Raw genomic sequence first — 27,415 nt, 5'->3', positions numbered from 1 at the left:
TTAGGAAAGAATTTCTGTGGAGGAAAAAAAAAAGTATTTCTGTGGAGGATTGATAGCTTGGATTTTTTTTTTCTGGGCATAGTGCATGTTTTCTCACATATAAAAATGATTTAAGAAAATAAATAAAAATGATTTAATTATATATGCATATCCATATCTAAACTATGCTGCATTTCATTTAATTATTTGTCCTAAAAATGTATAGTTTAACTGTAACATTTATGCCTCTTCCATTCTTCATTTGTTTTGTTACTTTTTAAAATCTATTTTTGTGAGAAACTTCATTATATTTTATCAAAAATTTAGGAGACTTTAATTCATTCATCTGGATTTGTTTTAAAGGGGTTCAAATGATGAAGAAATCATACTAAGTTCTTGTCCTCAGGAAGCTTATAAACTAGTGGAAATGACAGTAATTGGGCACATGATAACCCTGATACACAGTTCAAGCTGGTCACTGCTTGTCTACTTAGCTTGCTAGTCATTGGAGTGTTTATTCACCTGGCTACAGAAATTATTTCAGGATTTGAGTTGGTTTAGAGAGACTTGGGATCTTTGCTGGAATTTTGGAAAAGGAATATATATTTTTTAAATTTTCTTTAACTTTTTTTTTTTTTTTTTTTTTTTTTTTTTTGAGAGGGAGAGATTGAGAGAGAGAGACAAAGCACAAGTAGGGGAGGGGCAGAGAGAAAGGGAGATACAGAATCCAAAGCAGGCTCTAGGCTCTGAGGTGTCAGCACAGAGCCCGATATGGGGCTCGAACCCACGAATGCAAGATGATGACTGGAGCCAAAGTTGGACATTCAAATGACTGAGCCACCCAGGTGCCCTGGAAAAGGGATATTTTTCCCCAGGTCTGCCAAGCTGGGAGGATAGAAGTCTGGTGTAAGTGGGTAGAGTCTCCAAGAATGAGGTCCACGTAGAGAAAGATGGATGACATCTTATGATTTCAGGTGCATCTCTGGATGCTGTCACTGTAAAGGTGGTCATTCCCTTTGGGCATGCCACTTACTGGGTCAACACATTACCTCTGTGGTTCCTGCTAGTTTTAGCTGAGCTTCTGACAAATGAAAGTGATTTGAGAGGTGCAGTGTCCAAAGCCTGCATTCTTTCCATGTTGCTGATAGTTGCCAACTCTGGCTGTACAGTGGCACCTGGGGACCTTTTACAAAATACACCTTCAAGGGCCAACTCTAGACCTACTCAATCACTCCCAGGTCGGAAGAGGTCTAGGAACCTGTATTTTAAAAGTCTCTTTCAAGGGGCGCCTGGGTGGCTGAGTCGGTTAAACATCTGACTCATCTGATTCTCGACCCTGCTCAGGTCATGATCTCACGATTTGTGAGGTCGAGCCCCGCATTGGGTTCTGCGCTGACAATGCAAAACCTGCTTGGGATTCTCTGTCTCCTTGTCTCTCTGCCCATCCTCTGTGCTCTTGCTCTCTCTCATAATAAATAAACGTTTAAAAATAAAATAAAAGCCTCCTTCTGGATCACCATCATAGTTAATCCACATATTAGAGTTGGGGAACCATTGCTGTACAGAATAATGCCACCACTTTACGTCTCCATTTTGCAAATGGAGAAAGTCAATCCCAGAAAATTAAAATCCCTTTCAGAGGCCATGTAAGAGGTCACATCAAGTCTTTTGAGTAAGCACTCAAATCTAAAGTCTTTGTTGATTTTTCCTTTTTGCAATGCTGCATTAAAAAGTCACACTGCTCTTTATTCTTAGGTTGGTGATTGTCTTAGTTTGAGTCCCCTAGAAAACGAAGCCCAAAGCAAGAATCATATACTGATGCTTTACTTGGGAGTTGCAAACTCAGGGCAATGAGAGTGAGAAAAAAGAGAAACAAGAAAGGGAAGGATGGAAAGTGAAACAGTGAATGACGCTTGAGCTGCTATCTCAGTGTCTGCTAGCTATCTCCATGAATAGATGCAACAGGTCGCTCAGCAAGTGTCACTTTTGCAAAACAGTGTGAAAAGTGCCTCTGAGCCATCCTCGTGGGAGAGGGAGGAAAGGAATTCTGTGTATATGTTAACCTCCTGTCTCCTGTACCTATTGGCCAGATTTTACTCCATGGGAGTTAATGGGGCTAGGCTTTGAGATGGCCTTCCCTGGCCCCACAGAATGCCAGGTTCCATGTGCTACCATGGCAAGAGGAGCCAGAAATTCTGAGCATGGGACTGATCTACCTGTCCATGACACAGAAGCTGAGGGGTTGGCTCCATTAGTTCTGGAGGAAGTTGCAGGTGGAGGAACCAAGGGAATCTCAGGAAGCACATGAAATGTATCCCACACAGCAATGGTGTCTTACTGTTCATATTTTAGTCTTTTTAAGCCTATTTATTTATTTTGAGAGAGAGAGAGAGACAGAGAATGTGTGTGTGTGCGCAGGGGAGGAGCAGAGAGAGGGGGAGAGAGCAAATCTGATGAGGGGCTCAATCTCATGAACCTTGAGATTGTGACCTGAGCCAAAATCAAGAGTCGGGTGCTTAACCTACTGAGCCACGCAGGCAACCCCAACTGTTAATATTTAAAAAAAATTTTTTTAATGTTTATTTTTGACAGAGAGAGAGACAGAGCATGAGCGAGGGAAGGGCAGAGTGAGAGAGGGACACAGAATTGGAAGCAGGCTCCAGGCTCTGAGCTGTCAGCACAGATCCCGACGCGAGGCTCGAACTCACAGACCACGAGATCATGACCTGTGCTGAAGTCTGACACTCAACTGACTGAGCCACCCAGGCGCCCCTTTTTAAAATTTTTTTAAATGTTTATTTATCAACTGTTAATATTTTAAAGAATTCTTCTCGTTACACCGTCAGCAGCTTCCATAGACAATATCCAATTTCTTTCCCTTTTCCCTACTGTCTCTGCTCAAATACTTCATCCCAGGTCCTGAGCCAATTCTCTTCTGAGACCTGGGATGTAAGCACCCATTGGTGCTGTCCCCCAGGCTCCCCTGTCATGCCTGCAGTCTCATGAGTAGTACAGTAATATTAATCTGGCAGCCTGGGCCCCTTCTTTGTATGATCCCATCCTTGTGATTGCATCTTCCTCTATCCCTCGTGTTCTAGTACTCAGCTATAGACTTCAACTTTATTTCTTACAATACTAGTGAGTTGTTTTCAGACTCCTCCCTAGATACCGGTAAACTCTTCCTACCATCCACCCTTGTTCTGGACAGCCCAAGCTCCCTCAAACAAGAACCTTGCCTCTGAACTTGGGATCCTAGGTCTTTCTTGACTTGTAGAACTGGTCACTGATGTCAGCCTGACCTAGTTTTTCTTATGTCTGGTCTACATACTTGATTATAATTTTGCTTCTGTTTTTGAAAATCCCAGGCACAAATGTTTGACTAATTCACCTTTCTCCTCTGGCTGCCCTCCCATACGTGTCCTCCCAGAGCCAGAGTTTCCAGCTTGTTCATTTGTTAATCTGTGTCTTGTCATAACATTTGGGGGTTCTGTCAGCCCCAGGTTCTTTCTTTCTGCTTTGCACCATACAATAACGAAACAAGATTGTGTCTTATATTATCAAAAAAAGTACATTTTGAGTCAAATAATTTGCCATATCCAAGTCAACATAATTGTAATATCCAAGACTGTGTATATATTACTTCTCCTTATAGTTCTATTGTAAGATACTTTCGGTTCTATCAATGTCTCACTTTGCCTTTTATTGTTTTATATCTATGGACGTAGAGCCTGCAAGCAAAAACAAATGTGAACTTCAAACAGCGTCTTAATCTTTCTATTAGATCTTCAATAGTGAACATATGTTATGCAATAATACATTTAGGATGACATTTAATCAAAAATTGCATAAGCCTCTCCCCCTAGTTTAAGTCCTAGAGAACGTGTTGTTTATTGGCTTGCTAACAGCTTAATTTGCACTCTTAGTATATCAATCTAGAGAACTTGAAAATCAACTCTGTTTAAAACAGATTTTATTTTTAACACATAACAATTAGACAAAGTTTATGGTATTCAGAATTGGAAATGCAAAACAGTTAATTTGTCGTCAGTAATCCCTTGCTTCCTTCCCCATGGAGGGGTTAATTAGAAATTTTGTTTCAGTTCTCTTGGAAATTTTGTCTTCTTAAAAAATTATATAGAAAAGACAACTTCCTAGTTAAAATATTGGCAAGCTGCTACTCCATAATAAGCTCTCTTCTAATTTTCCATTAAATGATCCATGAATACATACGGAAATTCAAAAATTCAGTAGCAATGGAAAGGAAAGATAACAGCCACCCATTTACATAAATCCTATGAGGAATTCCCAGTAATTACTGAGCTGATGTGGCCTGATTGAAAAACACATTTAATAGCCTCCACAGCTCATACCTAATTAAAAGAAAATTTAAGTATACAGAGCAAACAGTCTAGTCCCATGATGTGTCTTTTCCTCAGAAATGTATTATCTGCACGTCCCAGAAAACTAGGAAGCTGCCTCTTCATTGCATCCCTCCTGGCACATAGTAGGTGTTATAAAACTTTTTTTCTAATGAATGAATCTGTGTGAAGTACTTTCTAAAGTGGTCCTCTATTAACATTTCTTTCTCTGCATCCCTCTTGACAATCCAAACCCTCTGGACTTAAAATAACTGGAGCCTTAGGGGAAAATGTGGAGGAACATCATTCTATCAAGGATTTATAGAATCGAGCAGGTAGATGTGGTGGTGGCAGAGGTGATAAGAAGCCAAGTGATTTGTGGTGCATGTTACTGCTGACATGAGAGTTTATCCATCAGTAGGAAGATAACGCCATTTTCTAAAATGTCAGCTTTTCCCTAGATTATTTGAAAACTGACAAGGGATGTAAGAAAATATCCTCCCTACAGCTCATAGATGGATGCTTGTTGGATACAGGAAATTGACCCATGGGGATGTGTTGAGCTACCTCCATGTTTAGGTCTAAGAAGTCCCTGCAAAGTGAAAGGAGAATGAGACCCTGTACAAGTGGCCACCTGGGAAAGATGCCTGTCTTATTGTAGGAGCAAGCGAGAAAAGAAAAGGCAGAAATGGTTTTTTTTTGATTGTAGAAGATAAAAGAGTGACACCTAAATTCACTTAATCCGGTTATAGTGAAACAATAGAAGGGTAAATTCTGAAAAGCAAGGAGAGAAAAAGACACATTATTTTCAAGGGAACAAAAATTATACTGAAGGCGCAATTCCCAACAGTGTCAAGAGAAGCCAGAAGACAATGGAATTACAGTGCTGAAGCAAATTAACTGTCAGCCTAGAATTTTAAATCCCAGTAAACTATCACTCAAGAGTAAGGATGAAATACAAATATTTTCAATCCCACAATGAGACGGAGACAATTTAAAACTCACAGATATTTGCTAAAAGAACAAATGGAGGACCTATTTAGCAATGAAGGAAATTGAATTCAGAAAAAAGAATTAGGACCCAGTAAGAATGGTTATTAAAATCATCAATAAATGTGTGTAAATCTCAATGAGTGTTGGCTATGGAAACATTAATGAATAATTCAGGTGTTTTAAAAGCAAAGTGAACTCAATTACTAGGAAATAACTTTACCAGGGGGATGGGTATTGCCATTAGATGTGTAAGGTTCTTGTATTTGAGGGGAAGAGGTTTGAATTATTTTCAGATGTTTTTAATAAAGTGTAAATATTGAAAACTTGGGACAACCAAGAAAATATAAAGATAGAATATATAATTTCTGAACCAATAGAGGCATAAAAGGAAATAAAACGTTGATGAGTCCAATAGAATACAATAACAGAGAAGAATTGAAAGAAGGATGTAGTACAGAGAAGCAGCATATGAGATGTTCAACACAAATAGGTCATTAATCATGGTAAATATAAACAGACCAAATGGTGAAAGGTGATATTTTCAGCATAGAAAGTGAAATGGAGCTGTATGCTGCTGACAAAATTACCTGGTAAGATATCTAGGTATATATACTAGGTATATACCAATCAAAAATTAGCTGGCTTAAATATATTAGGATAAATAGACTTTAAGGCTAATGAATATATTAATTTTAGAAAGAATCCTGCAATGTGCAGAAAATCTCCAAACTTATTTCCACCTAACCACATAATCTCAAACTATGTGAAGCAAAATTTGACAAATATGGAAGGAGAAATGAACAAATCCACAGAGTAGGAGAATTTATTATACTTCTTTGAATAAGTGAAAGATCAAGCTGACAGGACATTAGTAAAGCTCTACTAGACTTGACCAACACAATTAATGAGATTAGGTTTTCCTTTACCTGATAAGCCTACCGTGGCTCTGCTGGAAATAATTGTCAAATTTTGCCATTTACCTATTACACCACTTTGATCTCTCTCTGGGCTTCTTTCTATGCTTTAGGGCATCTGTGAGCATGTACAGGTATTGGCTTTCAGCGAAATCTGACAGGGAACTGCATACCGGTCTTTCTTGGTCACAGATACTTACAAACTTCATGGGGAGAAAAGTCCAGTGCTCTCAGCCATTTAGAATTGGTTAGGAGAAAAAGGCCACATGCCGTTCATTCTCTTAGCATCCCTGAAAACCTTTTTCCTTCCTTGATTCCTACTTCCATCTCTCCTTTTTTTTTTTAATCCTCCTTCCTTCTTCCTTTCTTCCTTTTTTCTTTTTTCTATCTTTTTTGATACCTCTCTTTCTTTTCACCCTTAAACATTATATGATTTTAGATCTTGTGTGTAATAGCAAAGCAAAAGTGGTTGAACCTTTTTTGAAGTGACAAAATCCATTTTAACCAGTATTTCAAAAATTGAATTTGTCCATAAATAGTGTGGGTCTTTATCATTTTAAAAATTGCTTTTGCTTTATGGAATAGTATAATAACTTTGACAATCTAAGCAGCAAGCCATTTCAGAAAACAGTTTTTCCTGAATGGATGATACCAAACTACTACTGAAGAAAACAGTTTACAAAATAAATGAAGCACACTCTAAAATATGTAATTGCTGAATCCTTTTCTTTTTTTTTATATGAAGTCTATGGCATACTTCATGTTTCTGGTATTAATAATAATAATAATGAGCAGTCATTAGCATACAATGAATCTGTCATTTACCGGAGTATTTGTGAGGTCCATGCTCGGGCACCAATAAGAACATGATAAAGTAACTAAAATGGGTAAAATCCCCAATAGTGTGTGATTTGGTCTTTTTGTTTGTAGAATAGAAAAAAGAATCTGCACTGAAACTTTCTAGTAGTAGATGGAAGTGAGATTAGCAAATGGGCCACAAAATTCTCTGAAAATATAATTACTCGTGCATTCATTCACAACAAATAAGTATTTATTATAAATTAATTTATATAAATGAATTCACATCATAAATATAGTAACTCTCTTGATATCTCATTTTCTGAATTAAGATATGCTTGCTAATATTATACTAAATAATTAACTGTGGAAGATAATGACGATTTGGCTATATCACTTAGTCTCTTCCATATTTCTGATGTGCTTTCATCTAATCATGAAACATTAAGGCAGAAAGAAACCTAATAGAAGTCAGTTAATCAAATTAGATTCCATAGAGCCCTAGCGTTCTTTTAAAATGCTTTTGTCTGTCTATAGGGAAGCTGTGCAAAAGAATGGAAGCTTCTAGCTGCTCATTCTACTTCAACTAGATCAACTCTAGCTTACTTTGCTTTATATTTACGTATTGAAATTCTGTCTTTGGTATTTTTCAGACACAGTGCCCCCAAGCCAAAAAATAAGACATTTAAAAGCCACTCATCAAATCTTACTCCTTAATTTAAACAGATGAAGAACTTAAATTCTAAAAAAAAACACCTCTTTAAATTGTTTACCTAAGGTCACACAATATAGGAAAGGAGCTAAAACTAGAAAACAGGATTTTTAACTCTCGCCTTACCAGTTTTATACATGTATCTTCCTTTGCAGTTAAGACGTGGTAGATTGTTTCAGTAAAGCTCATGTGGATCACATCTGGCTGTACATATGTTTTGTGTAGTCTCCTCTCTTGTTGACCCTGGTCTTGGCCATGTGACTTGCTTTGGCCAATGGATTGTTAAGGAATGTGAAAGAAACTGATGTACGATGACCATTCATACATGAGGGCTCTCTTTTGCTGTTAGTAATTTTCATGTACTATTTGAAACATTGGGCTCATCTCATGGGTTAGAGAGCTCATGGACAGAATTCCCAGTTGAGGTCCCAAATTATGAGTGAGCCCAGCTAATACCACATAAAATACATGAGCTTTCCCAAATGAGGTCAGACCACTGAAGCATGAGCAAATAGATGGTTGTGTCCTTAAACCACTAAGTTTTAAGGTAGTTTGTTTTTGCACTGATTGTTAACGAAAAGAACAGTAATGACTCATTGTCCCAACCATGACCTTTCCTAGGATCCAAGCGTAGCATATTTTTATGGATTATTTAAAAAACTGTGCATCACACTGACTTCTTCTAGTAGCTAATGTTATATAAAATTATGTATTCTTTCATTGGAGAGATTCTGTCTTTATTTCCTTCATTTCCTTCAGTAACTGCAGTCTGTTAAATTTAGATATATTTTGTTATCTTTAATTACAGAACCTTGGAAACTGCCACAGTTACTAGGATCATATGTGTAGGAAAGGCCCCAGGTGAGCTACATCTGAGTAGAGTAGGGATGGAAAGGACAGGTCCAGATTGTCCCTAACATATGTGATGCCAGTTCAAAAGTACAGGTGGAAGCCCATGTACCATATGTCTAAAGTTTTTAAGTGGTAAGTCAAACTAACAAATTTTTAAATAGATTATATTCTATTATTCCACCCTGGCAAATATAACTTTACACCAACCTGTAAGACCAAGTTTGAATTTAGAATTCTTGGCCACCTCAGAGTTTTGCCCTAGAATATGATAGCACAGAATAGCTGGGCCCTGGCCAGGTGCTCACTCTGTTCTCTTCCTTCCTTCAACTTCGACAGCATGTATCTTAAGAGGTCTCATGTACAAATTTGTGGATGCATCAGCCCACATAATTAATCTTGGTCTCTATCCTCCCTTCGATAGCCACACATTAGGTTTCAATTCTAGCAGTGTTCCACTGAGAAAACTGTCAAAGAAAAGAGTCCTGTGAAGGTCCTGGAAATAGGATCCAAACACTCTGGATTGTGAATTATGGCATCCCATGAACTAGGAACACGGGTGGGGCTGGGTTACATGTAGGCCTGTACCATTGGGCCCACGTATTCCTTGCATGTCCAAAGAGATGGTGCCAGAGGAGACTCAGAGGCCCTAGAAAGCATGAGGCCCTGGATGGGAAGCTCTCTTTCCTGGGTCTAAGGGTGTGAGTTTCGTTGGGGATCCCCAGCATCAGACCCTGAAACAAGGTCTTGAGAGCAAGTAGTTTGAGAGGTGATCTCAGAAACCATAGGTAAGAGTATGAGAGAGTGAGAGACATCAAGGAGAAGCCAATTCAGGGACTGTTAATGAGTAGTCACCACTATTAACATTTTGGGCTCAGTTGCCCTGGGGATCTCTAGGAGTTCGTGTAGAATTCACTTTAGAGTTATTCCTACCAAAAGTCAAAGACACTGGGTTATTTTTCCACCGATTTGTTACATATTTGTTGAGGACTACAAACACATTTGTGGTCTGATCCATGTGAAGACTGAGTACCCTCATATGTTCAGAGAAAGCCCTCGGAGAGAATGTCACAGTTTTCCATAAAGCCATTTGCGTACAGGGAGGATTTAAATGCCCAGGGGACCTGGCAGGGCATAGACAGTATCTGCTGCAATGCAGAACTGGAAAACACTTTGAGAAAACATATCCCAAAAAGAGAATGATAGTTTGATGATATAATGTAGCCATAAAATTTCCAAATTTTTAAAAATCCAAATCCTCTCCACCTCTGCTATTTTACATCTTAAGGGAATGTGGATACTGGCTTAATTCAGAAGTGACTTCCTGTTGATAGTTTATGATATTTCTACTTACGTTTGTGGCATGAATCAATTAAATTACAATTGTTTTATCACTGTACCTTCAGAAATAAAGTGATCATGGGTGCCTGGGTGGCTCAGTCAGTTAAGCATCTGACTTCGGCTCAGGTCATGATCTTGGGGTTCGTGAATTTGAGCCCCACATTGCGCTTGCTGCTGTCACCACAGAGCCCGCTTAGGATCCTCCATCCCCACCTCTCTACCCCTCCCCCCCCAAAATAAATAAACATTTAAAAAAAGTGATCATTTCCATGAATTCCACTGTTAGGATGGATTCCTTTTCCAACTGGTAAAGGAGAGAGGCTGGCACTGTGCATTCCTTAAGGTCTTTACTCATGAACATTTCATGAGTTGGAAAATGCTCACTTAAGAACGTCCTTGGCTTTCACTTTCACACTCAGTATCATTAAGAAGTCGATATTTTTAGGGAAAAGGGAGTAGCATATAACATAAAGCTTTTGGTAGGAGCTTTACACTGGGACTTGTGCATTGAATCATGTTTACTATTAAATAGCCAGTTATTCTCTGTCTTCAATGAGAATAATAATTACTCTTGAGTTGCTTAAATTTCCTATTCTAAGCAGTGTAATTTTATTTAAATTACCTAATCTAAATATTTTCCTTTCAGTCTGTTCGTGAAAGAGAACGATGAGGTTTCTTTATTTCTGTTAATAAAGCAACACGTTTTGATCACATGATTATCTCACCTGGTTTGTTCTAATGATGTTGTCACAACTCAAATAATTCTCTCAGAATGAAAACAGTCCATGAATCACTGATGATAAAATGTGACTGGAGTCCTTTTTGAGAAGAAAATTTTTATTCTAAAATTAAATTTGATAGAATAAAAATAACAACATTCTGACAGCCTTTGTTTTCTCTTTAGACCAGCTGATAATCTTGAACTTTGCTTAGATGTAATATAGATTTCAAATGTGATCCATCGTCAGTGTATTTTAGTATACAATGTATAACACTAACATTATTATGTATGACACATAGAAACATACAGCATGCAGCATGCTACAGTGCATGTAATTAATATGTTTTTATAGTATATAACACCTAATGTATACCACACATATACAAATCCCCAATTCGATTTTAAAATGATTTAAAGCAATTAATGTTCTTACAGGAGTGACTGATTTTCTTTGCATAAATTTCAGTGTATTTGAAAACAGGTTTGCCATTTTTAACATTTGAGGTGCTAAACGTGAATGAATTAAAATTATAGCTAATTGATGTCATAATACTTATCTGGTCATTGGTTGATAAGCTTGATTTGTTTTCTTGGTTTCAGAACTTTCTAATACAGAACTAGGCTTTAATCATTTTTTTATCATTTCTTTTTTATCTATTACTTAAATACTTTGCCATTAGTGGGGAAATTTATGTTATATTCTTATACTACATCCTATTTTAGTGTCATGAGATTTCTATTTATTTTATAAATAAATTTTTGTATATTTTATTTATTCATCTTCATTTCATGGAGGATGGTGAGCTGCAGAGAAAAAAACTAGTGTTGATTAGAAGGAAAAGACAAGCATAGAAGCCTACCCACCATTAAACTGCTGTTAACTGTTGACTTAAGGTTAATGGTATAACAAGGTGATGTGAGAAGTATTATTTGGGCATGCCTCCTTCTGCTTCCCTTGGTTTTTTAACTATGGAAAAATTATCTCAACCTGCTGGTCAAGCTACAAATTATTTTGATTAGTATGGAACAGAGTATCCCTAAGTCATAGAAATGTGGCAGACAGGGACACCTGGGAGGCTCACTTGGTTGGGCATCCAACTCTTTATTTCAGCTCAGGTCATCATCCCAGGGTCCTGGGATCAAGCGCCGCATTGGGCTCCATGCTGAGCATGGATCCTTCTTAGGGTTCTTTCTCTCTCCCTCCCTCCTTCTCTCCCTCTCCCTCTCCCTCTCCCTCTCCCTCTCCCTCTCCCTCTCCCTCTCCCTCTCCCTCTCCCTCTCCCTCTCCCCCTCTCTCCTGCTTGCACACACTCTCTCTCAAAATAAACTTAAAATAATAAATAAATGAATAAATAAGTAAATAAATAAGAAATGTGGCAGACAATAATGCTCACCAAATATTCCACATATCTGTCTTATTTCTCAGTCTCCATTCAGTTAGATAGAGCCATGGGTTTGATTCTGACCAATTAATTGGCCCTTGGAACAATACAGGTGCTAGGAACAACTCCCCCTTGCACAGTCGAAAATCCCTACTTTTGAGTCCCCCAAAACTTCACTACTAATAGCCCCCTTGGGCCCCTTTGTTGGCCAGAAGCCTTACCAATAGCATAACAGTTGATTAACACACATCTTGCATGTTATATGTATTGTATACTGTATTCTTGCAATAAAGTAAGCTAGACGAAAGAAAATCCTAAGGAAGAGAAAATACATTTACAGTACTTTCTTGTATTTATTGAAAAAATTCTGTGTGTAAGTGGACCTGCACAGTTCAAGCCTGTATTATTCAAGGGTCATCTGTAATGTGTATTATTTTTTTAATGTATGTTTGTTTGTTTGTTGGTTTGTTTATTATGAGAGAGAGAAAAAGAGAGAGACAGAGAGAATCCCAAGCAGGCTTCACATTGTCAGTCCACAGCCCGACACAGGGCTTAAACCCACAAACTGTGAGATCATGATCTGAGCCGAAATCAAGGGTTGGGTGCTTAACTGAGCTACCCAGGCACCCCAATGTTATGTGTATTACTTTTGAGTTGAGCACTGAAAAGCTCGTGAACAAACATCCAGCCACTTTTCTTCCCCTGACCTGTACTTGCAAGTACAGTTGCAAGCTCATGGAATCTTTCACAGAATGCGTCTCTGAGTAGATCTTCCTGTGACCTATGCAAGATATATTCTGTCACTGATAAATAAACTTGCTTATTATGCCCTTGAGATTTAGGAGTAGAGTGTTACTTCAGGATAAGCTAGTTTCTTCTAGATGATACAATATCATTAAATACAATAGTATTACATATTGCTTTACCCCAAAATGAATTTTGGGATTTATGTGATTAAAGATGATTAAGCTATTTTTTAAATGTTTTTGATAGTTGCAGATGGATCCATTCTAGTTCCTTTACGATTTGTTCCTCTCAGTGCTGGACGCTACCCTTGTAAAATTTTGTTGACATCACGGTATGATGTGCGTGTCTATTGCATTGAAGGTATAGTAAATGCAGAAGAACCAGAGGCCAGGTTTGAATTTGAAACACCAGCATTTGAAGCCCTTACCCAGAATATTCCAGTGGTAAGTGCAAACATTTTTTGTACTTTTTTTCATCCCCACTGCTACTGTCTCAATTAAAGTCCTCCAAACCTTCATCTTGAACTAGTAGAATTTCTAATTGCATTATCTGATGCCATTTGTTTTTCCACGTTGATGACAGGAATTTATATTCCTGAATATAAATGTTACCATGTTACTTCCCTCACTAATCACTTCCATTGGATCTCATTCCTTAAAAAATTAACTCTAACTTCCTTAACTTATCATCACATTCCTACTCAAAAGGAATTCCTGGTTCCACCAGGCAGAGTAATGATCTGCCTCCAATCTCTCTACTTCAAATTTCGTTGTGATTTTCACAATTGAGATGGGTTCATGGGCACTAAGAACAATGACTGTAGCTTGGCTATCAAAGTGATACTACAGCATAGAAGAAGGTTATATATTTGTAAGGAATGTTGAATTTTCTAGACTAGAAATTGGTTTTTGTTTGTTTAATTATTAAAGATATAACAAAAGTCTACTCAAAGCACAGAAATTTGTTCTGATGGGATATATAAGCTTGGTGATCTGAGCAGTCTGCCAGAGAGATTGCCCATAATTAGGAGAAGAATGTGTGATTCTAAGACCATTTTATAATTTTAACAATAATTAGTAAGTTAAACAAATATTTCCTTAAATATTAAATAACCCATGGATCAGCCTATTTGACATTGAAAGCATAGTCATGCTCATGCCTTATGTTCACATTGTTGATAGTTGTTCATAACAACTATGACTTTCAAGCGGTAATTTTTCTGAAATGTAATTTAAAATATAATATATAATTTTATTAAAAATACCAAGAACTAATATGTAACTCAACTTCATCATCATCATCCCTCTGACATTTTTCTACTTTTTTTTTCACGCTTTAGAATAACAAAACAAAGAATGAATGGAAATGTCAAGTTACTATAGAAGGAGAATGGTTTTATGGACCTTCTGTTTTATATGTTGGAGCAGGTGAAACTGTGCAGTATCCTCTCACATTCAGACCTATTTTGGAATGTGAGATTATGGTATGAACTCATTGATCTTTTTTCCCTAGTATTAATAATGTCTATAAATTGATGTATGATATTAACATGTCTAATTTATGATAAATCTTCTTGCAGAAAAGTTATATCTTCTATGATTTTGATCATCAGTATTCACTCTGCTTGAAACCTTAATAAATGTTTTAACTTGAGGGATAAAATTTCTGAAATTCACAACGCCCCTGGCTGCCAATACTTAATGTCTAGATTATTTTTACACAAAATGTTTAACAAAATAAAATCATTGTTCCTTTGTTTTTATTCATTAATGTAGGTGGTACTTCAGAGAATACTTTCTTAAGACATATTCCTTTGACAAGGACATAAAAACGTATGGAATTGCTATGTACAAGAAGGTCTATATAAACTCTGTCATTTAGAGAAAGTCCAGAGAAATACAGAGCTTTCACAGGAAATTCATCTTTATTCATTCAGTAGAAGTATTTAGACATAAACCGGAAAAGTCAATGACTGACACATCCTTGACAGCTCATTTCATTAATCAGATTCAAAGTTAATCAGATAGCAGAGATTGTTGGGCATCCGACTGTGACTTCTATAGTGCTGAAATTTGGCTGATTTGTCACAGGGCAGACTTATTGTGCAAAATGAAGCAGATGGTATGGAGTATGTCTTTGACATAAAAGGGATTGGAAAAAGACCCCTGGCCTTGGAACACATCATTATAAACTGTCAAGTAGGAGAAATGACAAATAAACCCATAATGGTGCCCAATCATACAAAGACCATCCAAACATTTAAGGTAAGATTTTTTTCTTTAAGTCTGAAAGTGTTTTCAAAAGGACTATATTGAATTATATGAAATTTTAAAACCACTTAATTTTACTTAACTAGGTGAAGCAGTGTCACATAAGAACATGCTTAGAATTCTACTTCTCATTAGGCCAACAACTATTAAATTTCTTTTCAATTGTAAAGTTGAAATAACATCAAACAAGTTTTATATTTAGGTATTAGTATATAATCATAAAGCATATTAAAATCTACCTATTTGAATCGTGTACTTTGATCTGAAGAAATTGTATATGATAACAAAAGGCATTTTCAAAATATTTTGGATAGCTCATCCCATTTTAATGTGAAATCTGTAAACACAAATTTTCAAAAGTGTATCCTATCATTTATCAGCGTAAATAATATTGGGAATGTGAAGAAATGCATAATTGTTTACATTATTTTATATGAAGCCTTTCACCTGGCTGTCCTCACTTGATTTAAGTCAATCCTAAAATAAATTTTTTCACCCCCCGCTCCCACATTTATCTACAAATTATTGTGTGCCCAAGAGAATCTTTGAAAGAAGATTCACATATCTATCCATCATGAGTGCCTGAGTTTCAGAGGGTATTAGAGAAGTCTGGAAATTCTCTGGGTTTGCCTCCTGATTTTTTTTGTAATCCTGAAAATAATATGTGCTTTGATTTTCTTCTTTCCTTACTCGATGGCAAATGGAGTGAATATTAAGAATGAAAATGTCATCTTGACACTCCCCTGCTGAGACTTGTCCTGTCATCTCTTACCTTCAGGATAGAATCCATACTCCCTGAAGTGGCTTTTGCTGTCCTTTAAAAGCTCATCTGCTCATTTTCATCTCCTGCCACTCTTGGCCCCAGAAGCACTCAGCTCTTTGTAAACAGAATTTCCTTTTGCTCCTGTCTGGAGCTCTGTATACAACTCCCTATCTTCCATTTCTCTTTCTCCTCTTAATTCTTTAGGGCAAGTCTTAAATGCCACTTTTCCAAGAATGATAATAAAAGGCATTTTCAAAAAAAATTGGGGAGTGCCTAGGTAGCTTAGTTGGTTAAGCCTCTGACTCTTGGTCTCGGCTCAGGTCATGATTTCGCGGTTTGTGAGTTCAAGCCCCGCATCAGCCTCTGCGCTGAGGGTGCAGAGCCTGCTTGGGATTCTGCCTCTCCTTCTCTCTACCCATCCCCCATTTGTCCTCCCTCCCTCCCTCTCTCTCTCTCAAAATCAATAAATAAACATAAAAAATTTTTAATAAAAATAAAATAAAAATAAAATTTTTTTGAACAGCTTTTAAATTTTATGGATTATAAAACTGGGGAATAGATGCCTTTCATGTGCTTTGACAACATTTTTTTACCTGTTCCACCATCATACATACTATATAATATTGCTATTACCTTTTCATTATTTTCCACCAGATTATAAACTGAGAAAAGGGGCATGTCTCTCTTATCTACATATTTATACCTTTCATAAATTATACTATCGAGCACCTAATAGCTTTTCAAGGAAGATTTTCCATATTTTTATATTTAAAGTCTTTTTTAAGTTTTTATTTATTTATTTATTTTGAGAGAGAGAGAGAGAGTGAGAGAACACAAGTGGGGGAGGGGCAGAGAGAGAGGGAGAGAGAGAATCCCAAACAGGCTCTGCAGTGTCAGTGCAGAACCCGATGCAAGGCTCAAACTCACGAACTGTGGAATCATGACCTGAGCCAAAATCCAGAGTTGGATGCTTAACTGACTGAGCCACTCAGGCTCCCCCCGTATTTTTATAATTAAAAAGCTCCAAAAATTATAAAAGAACAGAAATGTATTTAAGATTTAAGAAAGATTTGTTCCTAGAGATATTATCAATAGATACAATATCACCTTTCTTTATTTGAAATTTACCATTGTCTTTAATCAACACAGGATAATGAGCACTATGAATTTGCCCTTTCATTTCATTCATAATATTTGGTTTATTGCTTGCCTTTCAATAGAAATTCTGTTGGGGAACAACTGAGGTAGTACTAAGGAGAAAGGCTGGGGAGAGAAGCTTTGCTTTATACTTTGAGCTTTAATCATACACTTGCTTTAGGACCACTGAAATGCTTCTGATTCTCCATCTTCATTCCTTCATCTATGAAATGAATTTGACCTCTATGCACTCAAGATTGATTCACATTCCTTTCCCCTGCTCTTTCTCTCTTTCAATATCTTTCTCTTTGTGTGATTATTTTCTTTAATCTATAAATAGTCTCATATTTTTCCATTATAAAAGAAAACTAGGGACGCCTGGGTGGCTCAGTTGGTTAAGCATCTGACTTCAGCTCAGATCATGATCTCGTGGTTTGTGAGTTCAAGCCCCGCATCGGGCTCTGTGCTGACAGCTCAGAGTCTGGAGCCTGCTTCGGATTCTGTGTCTTCTTATCTTTCTGTCCCTCCCCTGTTCTCTCTCTCTCTCTCTCTCTCTCTCTCAAAAATACATAATAAACATTACATTTTTCTAAAAAATAAAAGAAAACTTGTCTCTACACTATTTCTTCTTTAATTATTATCACCTTTTTTAAATTAATTTGGTTTTTTTTTTTAGTTTTTAGTTTTAGTTTTAGTTTTTAGTTTTTAGGGCTTTTTTTAGTTTTTAGTTTTTTTTAGTTTTAGTTTTTTAGGTTTTTTTTTTTTTTAGTTTTTAGTTTCTCTTAAATTCCTGTTAGTTAACATATAGTGTAATGTTGGTTTCAGGAGTAGAATTCAGTGATTCATCACTTACATGCAACACCCAGTGCTCATCCCAACAGTTGCCCTCCTTAATGCCCATCACCCATCCAGCCCATCCCCCTGCTCACCTCCCCTCCAGCAACCCTCAGTGTGTTCTATGTATCAACTATTATCACCTTTATTGTCCATGATTGCTAAACTTCTTAATTTATGGCAATCCATTTATAGCTCTTCTTTTGGGCTAAAACCTCTGCCACAGAGATCACACTTGACTTCTGGTCAAGGAAAATCAGTTATTTTACTGAGGTATCTGCCTCACAATTCCTGTAGTGTTTTGCAATGTCAGTCTGTCTTCTTAACACTCTTCACTGTTTATTTTATACCATTCTGTATTCCTCATTTCCCTGCCATTTCTTGATTTTGATTATTACTTATCTGGTTCTTTTATTCCTCTAACCTTCTGATGTCTCTTCAGGTTTACATCTTCCAAAGTATCCTTATGTCTTTACGACGTCTCACTTGGCAGTTTCTTGGCTTCACACTGCCACCTAGGTACAAATGCCAGCTTCACACTTTTCCTCAAGACGTGTGTTGTCTCAGCCCCTCATTCTCAACTGCTATACACCTGCACTTTGACAATCTGCTAACAACTCAAGCTCAATATATTCTTTTCATATATTTTCTTTGTTCTGTTTTTCATTACTGCTAGTAGTCACTTTTATGCCTTTTTAAAAAATCCTTTTAACTTATATTTCATCTTACTGCCCTAAGAGTAGTTTTCAGTAGGAGGTTGTGACTTCCTTAATATGAAAGAGAAAATTAAAAATCAGAGAACATAATTGAGATACAGGTACAATGCTGTGGAAAATAGTTCTACAGTAAGGAAAACAACAGGTGTGGGACTTCCAGAATGGTAGAGCAAGGAGTTTCATAAATCAGTTTCTCCTTAAAAACAATAAAACACTGGCACAAGTTGTCAGAATGAAAATTTTCAGGCCTTGAAATTGAACAAAAACTTAAAATAATCTGAGGAATATTTGCTCAAGAAAAACTTGTAATCTTGGTAAGAGCAGAGTGATTTGTGGTATTTTTATTTGGCCTCTTTCTATCCCCCTCTCCTCAGCTCCTCAATCTTGCAACCATAGTAGCTATGAAAACTTGCAGCCTTGCAAACAAAGGAAGAGGCAGACAGAGTATGGATCTCCTTATAATTCCCATCCTCAGGACATTGTCACAATTTGCCATTCCTTGCAGCTCCCTCTTTAGCAATTCCCCACTAGCGGAGTGTTGCCATTACCTGACTTGTCTCAAATCTTGCTCTGTTGGAAAGGCCCTATCTTCAGGATATTTGCCAAAAAAATAGTCAGCAGTTATTATGTGACACTATAGTTGCCTGAGGCTGCAAAAACAGCTGTGCCCAGCAAGAGTTTGGCCAAAAACTTGAAAGGAAGATCTGAAGAGTGAGAGGTCCTTAGGGAATTTAAAAGCTCTGAAGTATCACTGGGGAACAAGTAGGCCACATGCATGGGTAGCATTGTGCAGTTGACCAGAGAAGTCCTGAGAGGGTGCCAGGTCTTTTGTCTCCACAGACATAGAGGCACTATGGGAGCTGGAAGTGAAGGCTGAGGCAGAGTTGTCAGATCCCTGAGTGCTGAAAATGTGCCATAATACATATGCAACGCTCCTCAACAAAGGGTAGACAATTTACCATTTGCAGGCGTGTAAGGAAACCTGGGACAAACTATTGCTGGCCACTAAGCTAACTCAGCGGGACTTAAGTGAACACACGCTCTAGTGAATGCAGAATATACAGGATTGGTCCAGAAAAGTCACTAAACCAGCAAAGAACAAACAAGAAAAAACAGCAACAAAAACAAACCATTGGGAGTTAATGATCTGATTCCAAAACTGGCTCTATTGGCTTATCTAAAAGGCACATTTTTCCACAGCAAAAATTATGAGACAAAGAAACAGGAAAGTATGGCCCCTACACGGGAAAATAAGCAGTCACTAAAAGCTGTCTCAGTACGGGCCCACATGTAGGACTACTAAACAAAGACTTTAAACAAGCCTTTGTAAATATGTTCAATGAGCTAAAAGAAATATTTTCTGAGGAGTTAATGAAAAGTTCCAAAAAACAGATAATAGCAATAATGTAGAGATTATTTTAAAACTCTGGACTTGAAAGTACAATAGAAAAGAGGAATCATTCACTCTAGGGACTCAGCATATTTTCTAATTTCATTGGGATTTCTTTTTTGGCACATTGATTATTTAGGACTCTTTTTTAAAAATTATTTTTATTTTACTTTATTTTATTATTATTATTTTTGAGAGAAGAAGAGAGCATGAGCAGAGGGAGAGAGAGAGAATCCTAAGCAGGCTCCACACTCAGCACAGAGCCTGACAGGGGCTCGACCCCACGATCCTGGGATCATGACCAGGATGGTCATGAGTCAAGAGTCAGCTGCTCACCCAACTGAGCCACCCAAGCACCCCTATTTAAGGGTTTCCCAAATTTCTTTCCATTTTTTATTTCAAATTTAATTCAATTGTTCTCAAAAGAAAACATACTAGATATAATTCCAGCCCTTTTAAATTTATTGAGGCTCCTTTTATATCCCAAGGCATGCTCTATCCTGGAGAATATTCCGTGGGTACTTGAGACATACTAAAGGGCATCCATGAAAATCCCACAACTAGCATCATACTTAATAGTAAAACAATGAATGATTTTCCCCTGTGGTCAAGAACAAGTCAAGGATTTCTACTCTTGCCATTTCTGTTTAACATTATACTGAAGATATTAGCCAATGTAGTTAGTTTAGGAACAAGAAACAAAAGGCATTTACATTGTAAAGGAAGAAATCAGAGAATCTCTATAGATTTCATGATCTTATAAATAGAAAATTCTAAGGAATCCATGAAATATATTATCAAACCTAATAAATGAATTCAGAATATTTGTAGGATACAAGGTCAATATACAAAAATCAATCATTTGTAGCAATGAACAATTCAAAATGAAATTAATAATCAAATGATTGATTTTTGTCAAACTTGTTCCTAAGCATTTTATTTTTTTTGATGCAATTGCAAATGATTATTTACATCAAAATAAATAAATAAATAAAATGCTTAGGAACAAGTTTAACAAAAGAAGAGCAAGACTTGTCCATTGAAAACTGCAAAATATCATTGAAGGAAATTAAATTCCAAATACATAGAAAGACATTCCATGCTCATGGATCAGAAGGCTTAATATTGTTATGATGGCTTTGATATCCAAATTGATACATAGATTCAACACAATATCTATCAGAATCGCAACTGACTTTTTTTTTTGCAGAATTTGACAAGGTAATCATAAAGCTTATATAGAAATGCAAGGGGCGCAGAACAGCCAAGGCAATCTTGTGAAATAAAAAGAAAAGTGGACAATTCATACTTCCTGATTTTAAAACTTATTGCAAACTCCTAACTACAAAACTATGATATTAAAGAAAATTTGGTACTGGCATAAGGTAGACATATAGATGAATGGAATACAATAGAAGGTCTAGAAATAAACCCTTATAATAATGGTCAATCAGTCTTTAACAAGGATGCCAAGAGAATCATTGAGACAGAATAGCCTTTTTTAAAAAATGGTACTGAGACAACTATCTTGTCAAACACAAAAGGATGAACTTGGACCCCTAACTCATATCATATGCAGAAGTAAACTCCAAATGGATTGTAGACCCAAATTTAATAACTAAAACTATAAAAACAGAATAAAACATAAGAGTAAGTCATCAGGAATTTGGGTTAGGCAATTATTTTTTAGATATGACACTAAAAGCAGATGTGACAAAGCAATAAATATAAATAAACAAATTGAACTTCCAAGTTAAAATGTGCGTCAAAGGATACCTTGAAAGAAATGAAAAAACAACCCACAGAATGAGAGAAAATGTCCATATGCCATATATTGGACTCTACAACAAAATGAGAAGTAACATTTCTTTTAAAATGTGCCAGGAGTTTAAATAGAGAGTTCCCAGTGAGCAATGAAGCACGTGAAAAGATGCTCAGTATAGTAGCCATTAGAGACATGCAAATCAAAATCACAATCAGGTACCACTTCACACTTATGAGGACGGCTATAATCAGGATGGCAGATAGTAAAAACTTTGCGAGATGTAGAACAGTAGGAGCCATGATGCCTTGTTGGTGAAAAAGAAAAGGGTGCAGTCATTTTAGAAAAGTTTTGGAAAAAATGAACAAATCAGGAGACTATAGATGCTGGAGAGGATGTGGAGAAACGGGAACCCTCTTGCACTGTTTGTGGGACTGCAAACTGGTGCAGCCACTCTGGAAAACAGTGTGGAGGTTCCTCAGAAAATTAAAAATAGACCTACCCTATGACCCAGCAATAGTGCTGCTAGGAATTTACCCAAGGGATATAGGAGTGTTGATGCATAGGGGCACTTGTACCCCAATGTTTACAGCAGCACTCTCAACAATAGCCAAATTATGGAAAGAGCCTAAATGTCCATCAACTGATGAATGGATCAAGAAATTGTAGTTTATATACACAATGGAATACTACGTGGCAATGAGAAAGAATGAAATATGGCCCTTTGTAGCAACGTGGATGGAACTGGAGAGTGTGATGCTAAGTGAAATAAGCCATACAGAGAAAGACAGATACCATATGGTTTCACTCTTATGTGGATCCTGAGAAACTTAACAGAAACCCATGGGGGAGGGGAAGAAAAAGAAAAAAAAGAGGTTAGAGTGGGAGAGAGCCAAAGCATAAGAGACTCTAAAACTGAGAACAAACTGAGGGTTGATGGAGGGTAGGAGGGAGAGGAGGGTGGGTGATGGGTATTGAGGAGGGCACCTTTTGGGATGAGCACTGGGTGTTGTATGGAAACCAATTTGACAATAAATTTCATATATTGAAAAAAAATTAAAAAATTAAAAAAATAAATAATAAATAAATAAATAAATAAATAAATAAATAAATAAATAAAAAGAAAAGTTTTGGAAAGCCATAATTCCAAAGATTAAACACTGAGTTACCATACGCTCCAGCAGTTCCACTCCTAGTCAGATGTATGTCCATTACAAATGAAAACATCTGCGTCCACTTAACAGCTTGTACATGTTTTCATCACAGAATTGTTCATAATAGACAAAAGTGGAGGCAGCCTAAATTTCCATCAACTTATGCATGGGTACACAAAATGTGGCATATCACACAATTTAGTATCATTTGTCAGTGAAAGGAAATGATATACTGATACCTACCACAGTATAGATGAACCTTGAAAACATGCTAAGTGAAAAAAGCTTATCACAAAAGACCACATATTTCCTTGCTATGAATTGTTCAGAACAGGAAAATCTATAGACACAAAGTAGATTAGTGTTTGCCTAGGAAATGGGGGGTAGTGAGATGTACCACTCAGTGATCTGAAAGTTGGATTAAACAGAGTTATGGTCAGAATGCTGTTTAGTCTTTGTTTGCTGTATTAATATTGATGTAAAATTCATTGAAATGGTTCATCTTTTGTCCATCAAAATGCATAAGAAAATTATGCATGGCCTATAAAAGATATTCAGGTTGTCTAAACATCAGTGGTAACATCAGTAGCAACAGAAAATAAGCATTGTCTTTTTTTTTTCTAAGAATCATTTTCTTTGTTCTCCTTTTTCATAGGCCTCTCCTTAGATTTTTTCTTTTACTTTATGTAGTATTTTTCTGGTTTGCTTTTTATTTAAAGGTGAACAGTTTTGGAGCACCTGGGTGTCTCAGTCGATTAAGTGTCTGACTCTTGATTTTGGCTCAGAGCTCCTCATTGGGCTCCCCACTAACAGCGTGGAGCCTGCTTCAGATTCTCTGCCTCCCTCTCTCTCTGCCCTAGCTCACTCCTTCTCTCTCTCTCTCTCTCTCAAAATAAATAAATAAACTTAAAAATAAAATACTTAATAAAGGTGAACAGTTTTAATGGAAGTATTTACATTTTCAGTTTTTTCTATGCTTTAGTTATACGAATTTCATGTAAATATTGACTTTATGTAATTCTTTGAGCTCTCTTTTCTAGGTATCTTCAGATCTTCCAATGGTGTGGGGAAATCCAGTCATCACCATAGACCCTGATAGCACAATTCCATATATTCTACACGTTTTGCCTTGGAAACGTGGTATATTCAAAGGTAACAAAACCATTAGTAAAACATTATTAACCACTAGATTAGGACAGATATATGATGAGAACAATGAAAAAATATACATTACATTTCCCGTTTCTAATAAGTGACCCAGATGGAAGTTTAGTTTTCCATTTCAGTCATTAGCTTTCTGAATAATCAGAGCTTTGGGACATGCATTTTACATCTAGTGCTATACTCTCTTGGCCATTTATTTGAATTTATTTATTGGGCAAATTTCTAGAAGTAGATATATTTAGTTAAGGGTATTTAATTTTAAAATTGTGATAAAGGGCACCTGGGTGGCTTAGTCGGTTGAGCATCCAACTCTTGATTTCAGCTCAGGTCATGATCTCACAGTCATGAGATCCAGCCCCACATCCAACTCCATGCTGAGCATGGAGCATGCTTGGGATTCTCTCCCTCCCTCCCTCTCTCTTCCCCTTCCCCACTCACATGTACTCTCGCCCTGTCTCCCTCAAAATAAATAAATAAACATTTAAAAATAAATAAATAAATAAATAAATATGGGACGCCTGGGTGGTTCAGTCGGTTGAGCGTCGGACTTCGGCTCAGGTCTCAATGTCCCAGTCTGTGAGTTCAAGCCCCACATCCGGCTCTATGCTGACAGCTCAGAGCCTGGAGCCTGCTTTGGATTCTGTGTCTCCCTCTTTCTCTGCCCCTCCCCCGCTCATGCTGTATCTCTCTCTGTCAAAAAGAAATAAACATTAAAAATTAATTAATTAATTAATTAATTAAAATGTGATAAATACTTTTAAATATGTCTACTACTTTATGAACCAGTCAACATCTTATGAGAATGTCTGTTTATAGGAATAGGTCTTATAAAAACAAGCATAGGCACTTAATTGATATATGAAAAAATAGGTTAAAGTCTTTGGTGTGTGAAGTTTTCTCCCTTTGTCTCTAATAAAGCATTCATTTATGCAAATTATCCCAATGATCCCTGAACAGAATTGGTTGCATGGGAATGTTGGTGAAGGGTATTCCTATAAGCTTTGGAAGGGAGGGTGCGTGAGAAGCATAGAATAAAAAAAAAAAAAAAAGAAGGGTAGAAGAGTAATAGGGAAGACCTGAAAGACTGTAATTCATTTTTTTAATGTTTATTTATTTTTGAGAGAGAGAGAGAAAGAGAGGGAAGGGAAGGGGCTGAGAGAAAGAGGGAAACACAGAATATGAAGCAGGCTCCAGGCTCCACGCTGTCAGCACAGAGTCCTGATGCAGGGTTCAGACTCATGAACCGCAAAATCATGATCTCAGCCGAAGTCACATGCTTAACTGACTGAGCCACCTAGGTGCCCCAGGACTGTAATTCATTAAGGGAATAAGTTGTTCTATTTGGGAGGGATTTAAATGTCCCACAGCTGTTGGATCCTGCCAAGGAAATCATTATAGCATAGGTAAATGGATATACTTTAGAAGTATAGTAAGTATATACCTGGTAGCAAACCTGTGCTCCTTGGAAGAACTAGTGTCTCATCCCTGCTCCCCTCAGCAAAGACTGTTTTAGGAAAGGGTCTACACCTAGTATGCTGATGCTATTAATAAGGAGAAGGGAAACTTCAGAATGGCAAACATACTGATCCAGTCAATACCACTGTCATAGGATGTGCTGTAAAGCAAGAGTCAGCATGCACACACCTGCCCCCCACCCCCTGTCTGCTTCTAGTTGCCTTCACTTCCCATGTCACCACAGTCATAGTTATTATCATCTTCTGAAATCTTCCCATCACTTTTCACACGTTTGGCTTTACAAAGCCAATTAATAATTCTCTGTATGATAGCTTTTAGGCTATTGTGAATCTCTTCCTAGCTTTACAATAAAGTATCATATTTTGTCATTTTTTTATGTAATTCACAAGATTTGAATCGATTTTAAGAAATCTAAATTTCCGTTCTTATTTTGATCATCAAATGACGGCTCTCTTACTGGTGGATTTCACTTAGTTTTAGAAAGTTAACTAGTCTTTGTAAAGGGCAACGAATCATTCAGATTTGCCATTATTAGTTTTGATAAACATATTAAATCTCATTTCCTGTTCTACAAAAGGCAGAGAGTTCTGCAGTGTATGAGAAAGTACATATGAGGAACCTCACACTCAGCATTGTTGTATTAGAAATGTTTATCACTCCCTTAAACAGAACAAAGCCCCTCTTCTATGAATCAGACTCTTAAAGTTATGGAAATGGAGCTCCAAATCACTAAGTAATCATATTTAATATGTCTTTCCTTTGGATAGTCATTTTTTGTTCATCTTGGCAGCCTTTCTGAGACCATAAAATTTCCATACATATTTTAACTGAACAGATCAGGACTCATTTAACATGCTGGTTTGAAGGAATTTGGGGAACTTAAAGGCAACTCAGGGTACATCGTTCAGTGAGGATGAATTAGTAAATGTTGCTGCCTACACAAGATATTTTGCCAGCTTCATAATTTTGAAAAATATTTGGAAGACACTATCATGATTGCTCTTTGCAGGGCGGTCCCTTAGGGTTGAATCAATGTTGACATTATGATTGGAAGAAGCAAAGCCTGTAAAGAAGGGCTAGCGCATTTTTGTTGATATTATTGTTAGAAAAGTTCTCCGGCATTTGAAACAGTGGAAATTGCTTCTGAACAACTGTTAATCTGATGCAATATTAAAAAAAAAAAAAAAAATAGACTATAAAATTTTCATACATATATGAAAATATTCCTATTTGTGCTGATTAAAGAAATGTATCCATGTGCATGTATGTATCAGTGGTCTTTAAAAAAAAAAAAAAAACAGGGGCTCCTGGGTGGCTCAATCGGTTAGGCGTCCGACTTTGGCTCAGGTCATGATCTCACGGTTCGTGAGTTCAAGCCCCGTGTCGGGCTCTGTGCTGACAGCTCAGAACCTGGAGCCTGTTTCAGATTCTGTGTCTCCCTCTCTCTCTGACCCTCCCCCGTTCATGCTCTGTCTCTCTCTGTCTCAAAAATAAATAAACGTTAAAAAAAAATTAAAAAAAAATTAAAAAAAAAAAACCAAACCCTGTGCTCATTTTCAGTTCTGGTCTTAATTATATAACAATTATTTACAAAAGGCCTATAATTTAGGAAGCCTTGATAACTCTAGTAGTTGTGAACAAAGCGGACATTCAACCAATTATGCACTGTTTGTTAAAATATTATAACAGATGCTTTTCCTCATATGTTGACAAATACTCAATTGTTTGAGCTCCACTGTAGTAAAACCCTTGCCACTAGAGCTGCCAGAACTCCTCCCTCAGGCTCCCCAGGACTTCCCAACAAGCCAATGGCAATTAAAGGGTTAACACATGACTCATCAGGGTGCCCCAGGACTTTGATCCCATGTCCTTTCTGATTGGTCAGATTAGAATATAGGTTTGTTAATTATTTTTAGTATTAGACATGGATACATAGATTAGTATCGTGGCTCCTG

At 36.9% G+C, this 27,415-nt stretch overlaps 1 protein-coding gene across 1 annotated transcript in view; it reads left to right on the top strand.

Moving 5' to 3' along the window:
• The window catches only part of CFAP47 (cilia and flagella associated protein 47), a 544,336-nt gene that overhangs the window by 331,107 nt on the left and 185,814 nt on the right, over positions 1-27,415 (top strand). The window contains exons 46-49 of the mRNA XM_081794138.1: positions 13,041-13,237; positions 14,134-14,277; positions 14,885-15,058; positions 23,861-23,972. Coding sequence (XP_081650264.1) covers positions 13,041-13,237; positions 14,134-14,277; positions 14,885-15,058; positions 23,861-23,972 — 627 coding nt within the window. The remainder of the gene's footprint in view (positions 1-13,040; positions 13,238-14,133; positions 14,278-14,884; positions 15,059-23,860; positions 23,973-27,415) is intronic.

This window comes from Panthera onca, chromosome X (assembly GCF_046562875.1).
Source record: "Panthera onca isolate mPanOnc1 chromosome X, mPanOnc1 haplotype 2, whole genome shotgun sequence".
Taxonomy (NCBI): Eukaryota; Metazoa; Chordata; class Mammalia; order Carnivora; family Felidae; genus Panthera; species Panthera onca.
Note: the sequence above shows the minus strand (reverse complement) of the source record. Positions and strands in the feature narration are given on the sequence as shown.